The 16,774-nt window shown below is 41.9% G+C and overlaps 1 protein-coding gene across 1 annotated transcript in view; it reads left to right on the top strand.

Moving 5' to 3' along the window:
* Positions 1-12,906, top strand: part of pappa2 (pappalysin 2) — an 87,568-nt gene extending 74,662 nt beyond the window's left edge. Inside the window, exons 22-23 of the mRNA XM_023977839.2 lie at positions 10,518-10,616; positions 12,323-12,906. Of these exons, the coding sequence (XP_023833607.1) occupies positions 10,518-10,616; positions 12,323-12,430 (207 nt within the window). The 3' untranslated portion in view covers positions 12,431-12,906. The remainder of the gene's footprint in view (positions 1-10,517; positions 10,617-12,322) is intronic.
* Positions 12,907-16,774: the final 3,868 nt, after the last annotated feature.

Here is a 16,774-nt window from a genome sequence, read left to right as displayed (position 1 = left end):
TCTTACCTGATCATATCTATCCCTTTCTTTAAAGTAGCCTAAGCTTGATCTCAGAGAAGATTCTTTGAACAGACATTTGTTTGGCTCTACATGTATGCCGTAAAAAGGGATTTCATTTGACTGTGAATAGTAAATAAAACCATGGTAAGACCATTTATATTAAGTCATACACAATAGAGAATATCAAACCAAGACCCAAATTCAATCGATTGCAGATAAAGCAAACCACACTGTGTGTTCACTGAGAAGGTTTATGCTGTATTTTAAGGGCAGTTGTGATTTCACATGAAAATCCATTGTCCGCGAGAGGAGTAGCTTGCGGGTTGTGTCAGTTTTAACACACTTAACTCATCTGATTTACATTTAGATTTTGGTCATTTTGCAGACACTATTATCGAGAGCGGCTTACAGTCAGTGCGATCAACTAAGGTAGGTAAGACAAGCACATATCACAGTCATTGTTAGTAAAACCTTTCCTTAAAGCAGCTAAGTACAAAAGTGTGAGTTCTGAAAGAACCCGCAGTGCTGTTCTTTCATCTGCAGTGGATTGAAATGGGGCCCAAATGTGCTCAACTATGGCAAGGTTCACTGCAAACTATAAGTCTCTCTCTCTACCTTGTTCAGGCTTTATTTGTTGAAATATATATCACTGGCAATGATGTGCTACAAACCATAATTTCTGAGACTGACAGTTCCATTTTTCTTTCATCGTTTCCTTTGATTTTGTCTATTTTTGGGGATCAAAAGGCAGGCTTTGTATTTTGATATATTTCCCCATTCATTTATTAGCTGTTATATATTACTCTATTGTTACTCAGAACCTTTTTATTCAGAATTCAACTGACTTTAGTGTAACCTGGAACTATCTATGGAACACAAACTGTTGATGTCTCATGGTATTAAAATATTCCATCTACCTGCCAGCACATTTTTCCCCTCCACCTTCCCGTGCATGTTGCTAAGCAAAACAGTTGCTTATAACCAGATACTCCATGACAACATTGTAAATTATACCACTCCACATGTGTTACAAATGCTCCCCACCAGATCTCATCCAGATGCTCCTTTACAAAATAGGATGATGATAAGTGTAGAGGTCAGCTGAGGCTTTATCATAATTGGCTTTACCATAAGCCTGCTTCATTATCTAGGCCAACGTTTTCCTCTTTAAAACACAGTTCACAAAATGCAACAATTTCAACAGCAAAAAAATTGATTGGAAGAATACTCGAATTTTCTTTTTCTTTCAGGAAGTAAGTAAGTAGGCAAAGGCTTCTGGACGGTAGGAAGGAGAGAGACAACTGAATAATATAATTAGGATGTGTCAAGACTAGCCAATCAGCCCTTAAAAAACAATTAGAGTTGTTTGTTGAGGAGTGCACAGCATTTGCCTACCCCATGTGATCTACATTAAGACAGCCAGTCTAAACTCTTCTGTCATTCAGAAGTTGAACTTACAGTGTGAGTAATAGTTGTCATAGATAATATCATATACAGAAATTCAGAAAGTATTCAGACCCCTTTACTTTTTCCATATTTTGTTACGATACAGCCTTATTCTAAAATTGATTGCATTGTTTCCCCCCCCTCATCAATCTACACACAATACCCCATAATTAAAAAATAAAAACAGATTTTTTGACATTTTTACAAATAAAAAACTGAAATATCACATTAACATAAGTATACAGACCCTTTACTCAGTGCTTTGTTGAAGCACCTTTGGCAGTGATAACAGCCTTGAGTCTTCTATGGTATGACGGTAAAAGCTTGGCACACCTGTATTTGGGAAATTTCTCCCATTCATCTCTACAGATCCTCTCAAGCTCTGTTAGGTTGGATGGGGAGTGTCACTACACAGCTATTTCCAGGTCTCTCCAGAGATGTTTGATCAGGTTCAAGTCCGAGCTCTTGCTGGGCCATTCAAGGACATTCAGAGACTTGTCCCGAAGCCACTCCTGCGATGTCTTGGCTGTGTGCTTAGGGTAATTGTCCTGTTGGAAGTTGAACCTTCGCCCCAGTCTGAGGTCCTGAGCGCTCTGGAGCAGGTTTTCATCAAGGATCTCTCTGTACTTTGCTCCCTTCATCTTTCCCTCGATCCTGACTAGTCTCCCAGTCCCTGCCGCTGAACAAAATCCCCACAGTATGATGCTGCCACCACCATGCTTCACTGTAAGGATGGTGCCAGGTTACCTCCAGATGTGACGCTTGGCATTCAGGCCAAAGAGTTCAATCTTATTACTCATGGTCTGAGAGTCCGTTAGGTGCCTATAGCCAAACTCCAAGCAGGCTGTCATGTGCCTTTTACTGAGGAGTGGCTTCTGTCTGTGTCACGCCCTGACCATAGGCGTGACCTTTTATTCTCTATGTTGGTTAGGTCGGGGTGTGACTAGGGTGGGTTATCTAGGTTATTATTTGTCTATGTTGGCCTGGTATGGTTCCCAATCAGAGGCAGCTGTTTATCGCTGTCTCTGATTGGGGATCATATTTAGGCAGCCTTTTTTCCACTGGGTTTTTGTGGGATCTTGTTTGTTTGTGTGTAGTTGCCAGTTGCACTGCATTTGACTTCACGTGTCGTTTTGGTTCTGTATTGTTTTGGTGAGTTTCTTTAATTAAACATGTGAAACTCTATGCATGCTGCGCCTTGGTCCGTTAATTATACAAACGACCGTGACAGGAGATCCCACCACCCACGGACCAAGCAGTGTGCTCAGGAGGAGCAGGGATCCACAGCCCGGTACGTCCTGCGCCAGCTCTCCGCATTTGCCGTGCGAAGGTTGTCATCTGTCCAGGACACGTTGTTCCAGCTTTACACTCCAGACCTCCAGTGCGCCTCCACGGCCCAGTACGTCCTGTGCCGGTTCTACGCACTGTGTCTCCAGTGCGCCTCCACAGCCCGGTGCGTCCTGTGCCAGCTCCCCGCACTTGCCGTGCGAAGGTTGTCATCTGTCCAGGACACATTGTGCCAGCTCTACGCTCCAGACCTCCAGTGCGCCTCCACAGCCCAGTACGTACTGTGCCGGCTCCACGCACCAGGCCTTCTGTGCGTCTCCCCAGTCCGGTACGTCCTGTGCCGGCTCCACGCACCCGGCCTCCAGTGCGTCTCCCCAGCCCGGTACGCTCTGTGCCAGCTCCACGCACCAGGCCTTCAGGGCGTCTCCCCAGCCTGGTATGCCCTGTGCTAGCTCCACGCACCAGGCCTCCAGCGACGGTTCCCAGTCCGGAGCCTCCAGCAACGGTTCCCAGTCCGGAGCCTCCAGCAACGGTTCCCAGTCCGGAGCCTCCAGCAACGGTTCCCAGTCCAGGGCCTCCGGTGATGATCCACGGTCCGGAGTCCCCGGCGATGATCCATGGTCCGGTTCCTCCGGCGACGATCCACGGTCCGGAGTCCCCGGCAATGATCCACGGTCCGGGGCCTCCGGCGACGATCCACGGTCCGGAGCCTCCGGCGACGATCTACGGTCCGGTTCCTCCGGTGACGACCCACGGTCAGGTTCCTCCGGCGACGATCCACGGTCCGGTTCCTCCGGCGACGATCCACAGTCTGGAGCTTCCGGCGACGATTCCCGCGCCAGAGCTACCACCGAAGCTGACGTATCCGCGAGCAGAGTGGGTACTTTGCCCCGCACCGGAGCCGCCCCCGACGTTAGATGCCCACCCGGACCCTCCCCTAATGAGTCAGGTTTTGCGGTCGGAGTCCACACCTTTGGGGGGTGTGGTACTGTCACGCCCTGACCATAGAGATCCTTTTATTCTCTATGTTGGTAAGGTCGGGGTGTGACTAGGGTGGGTTATTTAGGTTATTATTTGTCTATGTTGGCCTGGTATGGTTCCCAATCAGAGGCAGCTGTTTATCGTTGTTTGTGTGTAGTTGCCAGTTGCACTGCATTTGACTTCACGTTTCATTTTTGTTCTGTTTTGTTTTGGTGAGTTTCTTTAATTAAACATGTGGAACTCTATGCATGCTGCGCCTTGGTCCGTTAATTATACAAACGACGTGACAGTCTGGCCACAATACCACAAAGGTCTGATTGGTGGAGTGCTGCAGAAATGGTTGTCCTTCTGGAAGGTTCTCCCATCTCCACAGAGGAACTCTGGAGCTCTGTCAGAGTGACCGTCTTGGTGGTTCCAAGCTTCTTCCATTTAAGAATGATGGAGGCCTTTGTGTTCTTGGGGAATTCCTGTCGCAGAGCTCTACAGACAATTCATTTGACCTCATGGCTTGGTTTTTTCTCTGACATGCACTTTCAACTGTGGGACCTTATATAGACAGGTGTGCTTTTCAAAAATATATCCAATCAATTTAATGTACCACAAGCGGACTCCAATCAAGTTGTAGAAACATCTCAAGGATAATCAATGGAAACAGGATGCACCTGAGATCGAGTCTCACAGCAAAGGGTCTGAAAATTTTATTTATTTATACATTTGAAAACATTTCTAAAAACCTGTTTTTGCTTTGTCATTATGGGGTATTGTATGTCAAATGATGAGAAATGTATTTAAGCAATTTTTTAATAAGGCTGTAATGTAACAAAATGTGTAAAAAGTCTAGGGGTCTGAATACTTTCTGAATGCACTGTATTTATTCTAGATTTGTGTTAGTATCATAATATTGTCCTTTTAATAGTCTACTGTAGAGGTTGTTACTGTAATTTAATGTTTCACTTTTGCCAGACCCACATTCGAGGATTTGTTTTGAACCGCTAAACATGACCTTTCATTTGAGAATGAACTTAGACTAGAACATAATTAGCAAGCGAGCTCTGAGGAACTCTGGGGAGTCCCAATCAGGAAGAGGTTRTGTGGAGCCTCCAAAACATTAACAGTTGTTGCTATGGAGTTTATCTTGTTTATTGTATCTTTCACTTAGCATTAAACTTGGCCAGTCGGCATGCTCTTCGAGCGTAACTCCTTCCTTCACTCTAGTAGGATTTTTAGGTTTAATGTATAACCATGTTTGGCTCTTAAATTTGAAAGATAGATTTTTTTGGTGGCATGAAGAGATACTGTTTGTGGGGATTCCCACCCTTGGTGTTGGTAATGATGAATTTAGGCAAGATTTATTCTGGTATTGTCAAACTTACTGAGACATCCTGGATATATTTGCGTTGTGCTAATTTATGTTTCTTGAGAAATATAGTACCCGTCAATAGACACATCTACTCATTCCAGGGTTTTTCTTTATTATTACAATTTTCTACATTGTAGAATAATAGTGAAGACATCAAAAATATGAAATAACACATGGATTCATGTAGTAACCAAAAAAAAGTGTTTAACAAATTCTTCAAAGTAGCCACCCTTTGCCTTGATGACAGCTTTGCACACTCATGGCATTCTCTCAACCAGATTCATGAGGTAGTCACCTGGAATGCATTTCAATTAACAGGTGTACCTTGTTAAAAGTTAATTTGTGGAATTTCTTTCCTTCTTAATGCGTTTGAGCTAATCAGTTGTGTTGTAACAAGGTAGGGGTGGTATACAGAAGGTAACTCTATTTGGTAAAAGATCAAGTCCATATTATGGCAATGCGGAACTTTCAAGAACTTTTAAAGTTTCTTCACGTGCTGTCGCAAAAACCATCAAGCGTGATGATGAAACTTTGTTCTCCTGAGGACAGCCACAGGAAAGGAAGACCCAGTGTTACCTCTGCTGCAGAGGATAAGTTATTTAGAGTTAACTGCACCTCAGATTGTAGCCCAAATAAATTCTTCACAGAGTTCAAGTAACAGACACATCTCAACATCAACTGTTTATAGGAAACTGCGTGAATCAGGCCTTTCATGGTTGAATTGCTGCAAAGAAACCACTAAAGGGCACTAGTAAGAAGAAGAGACTTGCTTGGGCCAAGAAACACGAGCAATGGACATTAGACCGGTGGAAATCTGTCCTTTGGTGTGATGAGTCCAAATGTGAGATTTTTGGTTCGAACCGCCGTGTCTTTGTGAGACGCAGAGTAGGTGAACAGATGATCTCCGTATGTGTGGTTCCCACCGTGAAGCATGGAGTAGGAGGTGTGGGGTTGCTTTGCTGGTGACACTGTTGGTGATTTATTTAGAACTCAAGGCACACTTAACCAGCATGGCTACCACAGCATTCTGCAGCAATACGCCATCCCATCTAGTTTGCGCTTAGTGGGACTGTCATTAGTTTTTCAACAGGACGATGACCCAACACACCTCCTGGCTGTGTAAGGGCTATTTGACCAAGAAAGAGAGTGATGGAGTGCTGCATCAGATCACCTGGCCTCTACATTCACCTGACCTCAACCTAATTGAGATGGTTTGGGATGAGTTGGACCGCAGAGTGAAGGAAAAGCAGCCAACAAATGCTCAGCATATGTGGGAACTCCTTCAAGACTTTTGGAAAATCATTCCTCATGAAGCCGATTGAGAGAATGCCAAGAGTGTGCAAAGCTGTAATCAAGGCAAAGGGTGGCTACTTTGAAGAATCTAAAATATATTTTGATTATTTTTTTTCTACCATGTAGAAAATAGTAAAAATAAATTAAAACCCTTGAATGAGTGTGTCCAAACTTTTGACTGGTACTGTATGTTTGTGTGAATAGCATTAACAAAAGGGTTCGTTTACAGTAAATTCTGGATTCTTTAAATAACAACTTGGATTAAACAAGTAGAATTACTCAATAAAATAGAAACTAAGAGCCCTCCTTTGGACAGAAGCCAGGAAAATGAGTAAATAGCCAGGTTGTCTATCTGACAGTGGATATCTTTATTCACTGCTGTAACTCAAACAGCTCAGCAAGCTATCAAATGGATGAGTTGTGACCCTCAGATAGCACACTGTGTGGTGTCTAGTTTACAGCATACTAGAACAATGGATTTTTTAAAAGAGAAAACACAAGGTTCTGAGGAAAAGTCGGCCGTTCTTCCAAAGTCTGCTTGTGGAGACATGGTACCATAAACACCTTCAAACTTGGTACATTACACTGACACTGTAATCCAGCAGACACTAGAGTTCCAAGTATGTTTTAAGAGGGTGTACTGTTAAATTTACTGACAGTTTACACAGGGCCCTGTGCCTTGTTATGAAGTGGGGAGCAATCCCTCTGCCTTATTTCTCAGATTCCTGGAGCAATCCGTGGAAGTCCAATCCATCAGTGTTCTACGACCCCTTATCACCTCACATTCCATTAATGGCAGCTTTATCAAATGAAAAACAGAATGACTCACTAGTGGAAAAGTTATGCCTCTCACTCACATTATTGAGAACATTTGGGTGAGAAGAAACGTGGGTGAAATTGTTGATAAAAATTGGCATTTGGACGAGTAAAATCTGTAAAAAAATATTTTGGCAGAGGATATTTACAAGCATGCATGTCTGCTTTGAAAATATTTTTTGTGGAAAGCATGGGTGTTCATACTGTTGATGTTACAGTCATTTTTATTGTCTTGCTTTATACCAAAGGAGGTCAAGTAATGATTTTAGATCATTTTAGGCCAAGGTCTCTTATGATTTAAATAGTCTAACTTTTGATTGTACTTATTTAACCATTGTAAGAGTCATGTTAAAGATACATTACAAATAGCCCAAAAGCAAGCCAAAACATGCTACTTTCTCATGTTTAGCAGTTGTGCCACATTATGTTACTTGCACTGCATGACCAAAAGTATGTGGACACCGGCTCATCGAACATCTCATTACAAAATCATGGGCATTAATWTGGAGTTGGTCCCCCTTTGCTGCTATAACAGCAAAGGGGGACCTTTGCTGTTATAGGGAAAGCTTTCCACTCGATGTTGGAACATTGCTGCGGGGACTTGCTTCCATTCAGCCACAAGAGCATTAGTGAGGTCGGGCACTGATATTGGGCGATTAGGCCTGGCTCGCAGTTGGCATTCCAATTCATCCTAAAGGTGTTTGATGGTTGAAGTCAGGGCTTTGTGCGGGCCAGTCAAGTTCTTCCACACTGATCTCGACAAATAATTTCTGTATAAACCTTGCTTTGTGCACGGGGGCATTGTCATGCTGAAACAGGAAAGGGCCTTGTAATTGTATGCTGTAATGTTAAAATTCCCTTCACTGGAACTAAGGCGCATAGCCTGAACAAGGAAAAATGGCCCCAGACCCTTATTTCTCCTCCACCAAACTTTACAGTTGGCACTGTGCATTAGGGCAGGTACCGTTCTCCTGGTATCCGCCAAACCCAGATTTGTCCGTCGGACTGCCAGTTAGTGAAGCTGCCGACTAACAGTTATTGTGCTGACGTTGCTTCCAGAGGCAATTTGGAACTCGGTAGTGAGTGTTGCTACCAAGGACAGACGATTTTTACGCGCTTCAGCACTTGGCGGTCCCATTCTGTGAGCTTGTGTGGACTACCACTTTGCGGCTGAGCCGTTGTTGCTCCTAGATGTTTCCACTTCACAATAAGAGAACTTACACTCGACTGGGGGCAGCTCTAGCAGGGCAGAAATGTGACTAACTGTATTACGTTTCAGGGAAGACCCAGATGCAGACAGTGTCGAAGTATCAAAACTTTATTACTAGAACAGGGGACAGGCAAAACGACAGGTCAAGGGCAGGCAGAGGTCAGTAATCCAGATCAGAGTCCAAAAGGTACAAAACGGCAGGCAGTCTTGGGGTCAGGGCAGGCTGAGGTCAATAATCCAGGGTGGTGTGACAAGGTACAAAATGGCAGGCAGGCTCAGGGTCAGGGCAGATAGAAAGCCGGGAAAACTAGAAATCAGGAACTAGAAAAAGACAGGAGCAAGGGGGAAAACCCTGGTTGGCTTGATGAACAAAACGAACTGGCAACAGACAAACAGAGAACACAGGTATAAATACACTGAGGATAATGGGGAAGATGGGCGAAACCTGGAGGGGGATGGAGACAAGCAAAAAAGACAGGTGAAACAGATCAAGGTGTGACGAACTGACTTGTTGGAAAGGTGGCATCTTATGATGGTGTCACGTTGAAAGCCACTGAGCTCTTCAGTAAGGCCATTCTACTGCCAATGTTTGTTTATGGAGATTGCATGGCTGTGTGCTCGATTTTATACACCTGTCAGCAATGGGTAAAATAATAGTGAAGACATAAAAACTCTGAAATAACACATATGGAATCATGTAGTATCCAAAAAAGTGTTAAACAAATATATTTTATATTTGAGTTTCTTCAAAGTAGCCACCCTTTGCCTTGATGACAGCTTAGCACACTCTTGGCATTCTCCCAACCAGCTTTATGAGGTAGTCACCTGGAATGCATTTCAAATAACAGGTGTGCCTTGTTAAAATTGTGAGCCAAACAGTTGTGTTGTGACAAGGTAGGGGTGGTACACAGAAGATAGCCCTATTATGGCAAGAACAGCTCAAATAAGCAAAGAGAAACGACAGTCCATCATTACTTTAAGACATGAAGGTCAGTCAATCCGGAAAATCTCAAGAACTTTGACATTTTCTTCCCCTTTTTTTTATTTCTTTGCTTTCAGGCCGGCCCATGGGTAAAGGATGGTATGGGGAGGATTTTCTCTGGTCACTGGAAGGAGGGGTGGGTGTTGGAGGGTGACTGATGATCAACCCTAGTTGCTAGCAGGGGTGGAAAGGGGTGGGAAACAGGGTTTCCAGGGTGGGGGGTTGGATGGAGACATGTTGGCTGGGTGGGGTTGGGGGAATGGGCTGAGAGGTGGAGGCCCACCTCTTTTTTGTTTTGTTTTCCTGTTTACACTGAATTTATAATTTATAATGAAACTCTGTATGTATTTCTTTCTGKTTTTTTTTTCTTCTTTTGAGGGGCAGCCTACAGGTGCAGGCTTTATAAATTTATAATTTGAAATGGATAATGTACCTGTAACTTTCCCAACAAAAATGTAGCCACAAAAAAAAGGAATGACATTTACTGTAACGGGTGGCCAAAAATGCCTACCTAAAAGCCACACCTCCAATCTTCTGATAGGTTGCCCCCTTTACAATATATTATTAAAAAGGTTCAAAATGTAACCCCTCCCATCACATAAAGGTTCTGTTTTGAATCTTTACTCAGGGGTTCCTCGGAGACCCTTTATCAGAGGGGTTCCTCTGGAAACCCAAAAGATTCTTCCAGGGTATTTTACTTCTTAGAGTGGGCCTATGCTGTGATATATGGATTCAGGTACATTGAAAGGGCTCCATCAGCCCGRGGAAAACCAAAAGTATCTTTGGTAGTCACCTCTTATTTTCTCACTTTTGGCACAATAACCTCAAGTTTAAGTTGAAGGCTTTCATTATGACGCCTTACATTTTTTTATGTAGCATAAATTTGACCATTTTATGCCGTTGCCGAGTTTGACAGAACTCACCAAAGTACTGCAAAAAATTCCAAATATTTAGTTACAGCTCTGAGAGGTCAGGTATCAGCTCTTTACTAGTTGTTAATTAATTAAAGGAAAAGGCAATGGTATCCACTCTTGGTGCTTTTCTATTTGGATGTTGACGTCTGCAAATAGGAAGTTGCACCGTTGTTTATGATGATCTCATCTTGCGGATGCTACCTTTAATAAGAGTTTCCATTTTTCCAGCCCTTTGGGGGAGATGGTTGGTGTGACACCATCAACAACAGGGCCTACTGCGAGTATGATGGAGGGGACTGCTGTCCATCCACCCTCTCAACCAGAAAGGTAAATTTACCTGTTTTCATCGTCACCCCCATACCCCTCCTTAAATGACCTGCTTTTTTCTATGCTTCCATATGAGTCAGTCTACTGCAGTGGGGATGTTTTTCTCCCACATACCTGCTATTTTGCTTACTGTATATGCATACTGCCTATTCATTCCTGAAAGTCTGCTGCAGCCAGCTAACTGGAGGTCATTCGTCTCTCTCATGTCCGTACCTATGACTCATGGTGGTAGCGCGGCTACTGCCGGTTCCCCCTTGAATGAGTAAGCTAAGCAACGGAGTGCCTGTCATAAATAAATCGCCTGCTAAATAGTATTTTATGAGGGGAAGGCCAGGTGTCTGTGGTCTTCTGTAACTGTAAAACACCAGTTAAACTATCAAGCTCTGAGAAAGTGAAATAAACCGTGAGCGACAGCATCCTGCCACTGTGGGTCCAGTGGAACTGTGGAGCACTGGTGTTTATGCAGCCCATGGAAACTCCTCTGGTCTCCTGGGCACTTTGATTTGTAGAGTCTGGTTTTGGGTCCAAAGTCCGAGCTGGCAGCAGACTTGGACAGTAGACTAGAAGACGACTCAGTCCATTCGCTTCCAGTTGAAGCACAAACATGTCAAGCTGTGTTTACAAAGGCAGCACAATTTTGATATTTGTTCCACTAATTGGTCTTTTGACCAATAAGATCAGCTCTGATAAAGATCTGATGTGAAAATATCTGATGTGATTGGACAAATGCGGCCTAATAAGTTCGATAAGCCACAATGTGTTCTACATTTTTGTACAGTGCAAATCTTTCATTCAATTAATTCTTAAATAATTCTTAAATTGACTTGTCTCTAAAACATATATTATTACATTTTCAAAAGAGTTTATTGAAGTTGTGATAAACATTGGATAGCAACTACTCAAAACTGCATACAAAACAGTCAAATTATTGGCTTTTGTTTGACGCAAGCAGGAAAAACATCCAGTCTCTGTTGTTCAGAAGTCATTTGAACAAAGCAAAGGCAGCAGGGTATGGTTTTGTCCCAAATTACACCCTATTCCCTACATAGTGCAATATATCATTTGGCTCACCACAGCCTCCATCAATGAACCAACATTAGGCTTAGGAAACAATTTGTTGCCAAACAAACATACTTTTAATGGGATCTGATTTTCTATTCTTAACCTTCTGGAACAGTTGCTAAGTCTTCAATAAAACTATTACTTCCATTAATCATCAATGAAATCAAAGGTAGGCTAGCCTCTGCATTAACCTAGCTTAGTTTACATTTCTTGCAACAGACTGCTTTGCAGGGCATCTGAGTTTATTTTGCAACCTGTGGTGATGGCCTGCGTCCTAGACAAGACTTGGCAACCTATTGTTGATTCTTAACATGTGTTCATCCGTTCACCACTGTGGTGTATTCCCTCCCCCACTCAAGGTTTCTCACTGTTAAGTCCATGGTGAACTATTTGACATCACTCCCTTTATTTATCTCTTGGGAGACATTTTGTTTGTCTTTGAAATTGTGAAGAAATAAAAAGTGTTGTAGAGCTCAAATATATAATACTATGCAATACTATTAAGGGCATAGTTTATTGCATTGTTAAACGTCTGCTATTACCTTGTGGATGTATTGGTTCAATTGGGGAAATGACCCCTGGTTGTGATTTTATTGTCACTTGAGATTTGTTTCTAATCTCCTGGTTACTTGACTGATTGACAGGTCATTCAGTTTGGGGCCGACTGTGATCAGGATGAATGCACTTGCCGTGATCCAAATGCAGAGGAGAACAAGAGCAAAGCCAAATACTTGGAAGCAGGACTGCTATGAACGATGGAACGGGATAGGCCAAGGCTGGCTCACAATGAAACAACAAGATGAACTTCACCCCTGGACATGATGTATTTCCAGTTTGTTTTCCTATTAGAGAGCAATAAACGCTATCTCTTCTTAACCAAAAATTAAAACAGTGTTTCAAGATTGTAGCTTTTAGGATTTCAACACAATAACTAATCTGTAAAGACGACTAACTTGTATAGAATAATATATTTGGGAAATCTCTAATGTCGCATGTAGATGTAGTTACGGAGGTCTACAGTATTTCAACATCATATCACATAATACACATGTAAGCATATCATAGGTACCTAACTTAACACTTTATGCTTAGAGAGTTGTAAGATGTAGCAGTTTTCTCAAGAAATATTCCAAACAAATATTATACCTAAGTGTCGTCTTGTTCTGTGTGATACTATACTGTATTTTACTCTTGATATTGAATAAACTGTAACTTTGTCAGATGCTGATTTTATCTAACTTGTTTGTTTTGGGGTCTCCCCACTCCTCTGAACATAGGGGAAACACATACAGTACTATCTGTATCTCTTGCCCGTAAGAATATACACTGAACAAAAATAAATGCAACAACAATTTCAAAGAGTTCAAATCAAATCAAACTTTATTTGTCACATGAGCCAAATACAATAGGTTTAGACATTACCGTGAAATGCTTACTTACAAGCCCTTAACTAACAATGTAGTTCAAGAAAGAGTTAAGAAAATGTACCAAATAAACAAAAGTATCAGGAAAATATATTGAAATAAATTAGGCCCTAATCTATGAATTTCACATGACTGGAAATACAGATATGCATCTGTTGGTCACAAATAACTTTTGGTTTTAAAGTAGGGACATGGATCAGAAAACCAGTCAGTATATGGTGTGACCGCCATTTGCCTCATGCAGTGTGACACATCTCCTTTGCATAAAGTTGATCTGACTGTTGATTGTGGCCTATGGAATGTTGTCCCACTCCTCTTAAATGGCTGTGCGAAGTTGCTGCATATTGGCGGGAACTGGAACACGCTGTCGTAAATGTCAATCCAGAGTATCCCAAACATGCTCAATGGGTGACATGTCTGGTAAGTATGCAGGCCATGGAAGAACTGAGACATTTTCAGCTTACAGGAATTGTGTCCTTGCAACATGGGGCCRKGAATTATCATGCTGAAACATGAGATGATGGTGGTGGAAGAATGGCACGAAAATGGGCCTCAGGATCTCGTCACGGTATCTCTAAATTAAAATTACCATGGATAAAATGCAATTGTTTTCGATATCTGTAGCTTATGCCTGCCCATACCATAACCCCACTGCCACCATGGGGCACTCTGTTCATAACATTGACATCAGCARACCACTCGCCCACATGACGCCATACAAACTGTTTGCTCTCTGCCCTGTACAGTTGAAACTAGGATTCATCCATAAAGAGCACGCTTCTCCAGTGTGCCAATGGCCATCGAACGTGAACATTTGCCCACTGAAGTTGGTTATGACGCCGAACTGCAGTCAGGTCAAAACCCTAGTGAGGATGACAAACCTGTAGATGAGCTCCCTTGAGACGGTTTCTGACACTTTGTGCAGAAATTCTTTGGTTGTGCAAACCGACCGTTTCATCAGCTGTACGGATGGCTCGTTTCAGACCATAACGCAGGTGAAGTCAGATGTGGAGGTCCTGGGCTGCCGTGGTTACACATGGTCTGAGGTTGTGAGGCATACTGCCAAATTCTCGAAAATGACGATGGAGGCGGCTTATGGTAGAGAAATTAACATTAAATTCTCTGGCAACAGCTCTGGTGGACGTTCCTGCAGTCAGCATGCCAATTGCACTCTCCCTCAAACCTTCTGTGGTATTGTGTTGTGTGACAAAACTGCACATTTAAGTGTGGTCTTTTATTGTCCCTGTCACGATCGTTTGTTGAGACGGACCAAGGCGCAGCGAATGTTGAGTTCCACATAATTTATTAATAGTGAAACTTAGCAAACCAAGAAACCGTGACTACAGAGGTGCTACATACACTAACTCAAAATAGAAAATTCAATATCCCACAAACACAGGTGGGAACAAACACTACTTAAATATGATCCCCAATTAGAGACAACGATTACCAGCTGCCTATAATTGGGAATCATACAAATCACCAACATAGAAAATTAAACCTAGAACCCCACATAGAAATAATAAACTAGAACACCCCCCAGTCACGCCCTGGCCTACTCCACCATAGAAAATGAAGGCTCTCTATGGTCAGGAAGTGACAGTCCCCAGCACAAGGTGCACCTGCGTAATGATCATGCTGTTTAATAAGCTTCTCGATATGCCACACCTGTCAGGTGGATGGATTATCTTGGCAAAGGAGAAATGCTTCACTAACAGGGATGTAAACAAATTTGTGCACAAAATTTGAGAGAAGCTTTTTGTGCGTATGGAACACTTCTGGGATCTTTTATTTCAGCTTATGAAACATGGGACCAACACTTTACATGTTGCATTTACATGTCTTTTGGCATTGTAATTTTGTTTATACCATCATGTTTGAGGCTCTACAATCCATAAGAAACATTCCCATCAGTGTGACATTGACTTGAGTTAACTGACTGAAAAGGAACAAGGCCTAGACGTGGTGACTGATAAGGTAACACTCCACATTTGATATATTCTTTATTTTTTGAAATAGCAAAGATCAAAGTGAAAAAGGGAACATTAGATTATCCACATAAACTACTATATCTAACATGCAGATTTGTGTTGTTTCATCAGCTTATGTTGTGTATGGTAACAATTCTGATTCACTTCTGATGGATAATTCATTTTGTTAAGCATTTTAATCTGTCCATTTTTCTAATCCACTTCACTGTATTGAATAAACAAACCTCTCCAAAATGAATATACATATAACTATACATAATGAATGCTCACACCTCTCGTGCAAATTGCACAAAAAGAAACATACCTACCAATATCAACCAATGGCTTTCTCATAACGCAAGATATCCTTATCCTTACAGTCCACTGTTATCAATGTTATAATACAAATCATGTGTAATACAATATTTACAGAAGCAAACCACTGTTCTGTGCTGTTATTTAATGCACATATGAAAATATCTACAAGCATTGGTTTTCAAGTCTATGTTGTCGTGTCTTTGCTATCATTAAATTGAAGATTTATAGTTTWTATCAAAGATTCCTGTAATTAGGGATTACGCGATCAACTGATTAATAACGTAACTAATTAACTATGAATTTGGGGGCACCATGGAGAGTAGTCAGATTATAAAGTTATAATTTCCCAATATAACCTTTCAGATATTTTAATATCTGATCAATAGTCTTCTGATTCATGATTTATTTATTTTACCTCACGTTAGTCTCATTCCAAACGTCGTAAATTGTTGGTTATCTGCACGAACCCAGTCTTCACTATGAGTCATCCATACATCAATTGTCTTAAATCATTTATTTATTACTAACTAAGTAATTCACAGAAATGCATAAACAAACAAACAAACTTAAAAGGGTTACATGAAATGATAGGAGAAATATGCCCTAGTGGGCTGAACCGGCATGGCGGCTTGTTAGACAAAGGGAAAATTGAGGGTCGACCAAGAAGTCACTACAGAGTTCATAATTATAACAATTGACATGATAATCCTTTACACATGAACGCTCACTCATTCGGGAACAAYTGCAATCAATATATATATATTTACGCTCAGTGTGTCGTCTTGATCGCTGGAGAAAAGTTTGTTTCTGTTGGAGAGTTTCGTCCGTCTTTCTGTCTTGGTTATTGTGGATAGTTCAGAGTGACATTCGTTATAGAATGGATGTTTCGGCGGTTGTCGTTCTTCGCGTTCAATGATACCAAATTCCTAGCTGCAGACTAGTAGTCAATATCAAAGACTTGTTCTTATTCTGTCGGTATAGTCTTTGAGTTTAACCACGTGGTGTGGTTAAAAGATTCAGCAATGGTATTCAACCTTCGTTCTCCTCCTATGGAGAAAAACATGGTCTGCTGATAATTTCTCAGAGTTGGGTTTTTATTCGGATTGCAGAGAGGGGCTGTCCCAGGATGTCTGACCCAACTGGCTCAGGGGCGGGTCCTCGGATTTAGTTCAAATCAAAAGGGATTWGTATTTTTCTTCATTAAACAGTCCAAAATCATATWACACMATTATACAAACAGTATCATACTCACYCATTCATTTTATACAACAATCAGATGTAAACCTYATATCTGAGGTTATTATATAAACAGCGGTATGGTAATGTAGCCACACAGTCTCCCATGAGTTTCCCACGTGGTGACAAACGGACATGTTAATAGCTG

The sequence above is a fragment of the Salvelinus sp. IW2-2015 genome, linkage group LG32 (genome assembly GCF_002910315.2).
Source record: "Salvelinus sp. IW2-2015 linkage group LG32, ASM291031v2, whole genome shotgun sequence".
NCBI classification, from domain to species: Eukaryota; Metazoa; Chordata; class Actinopteri; order Salmoniformes; family Salmonidae; genus Salvelinus; species Salvelinus sp. IW2-2015.
This window is presented reverse-complemented; position numbering and strand designations above follow the sequence as displayed.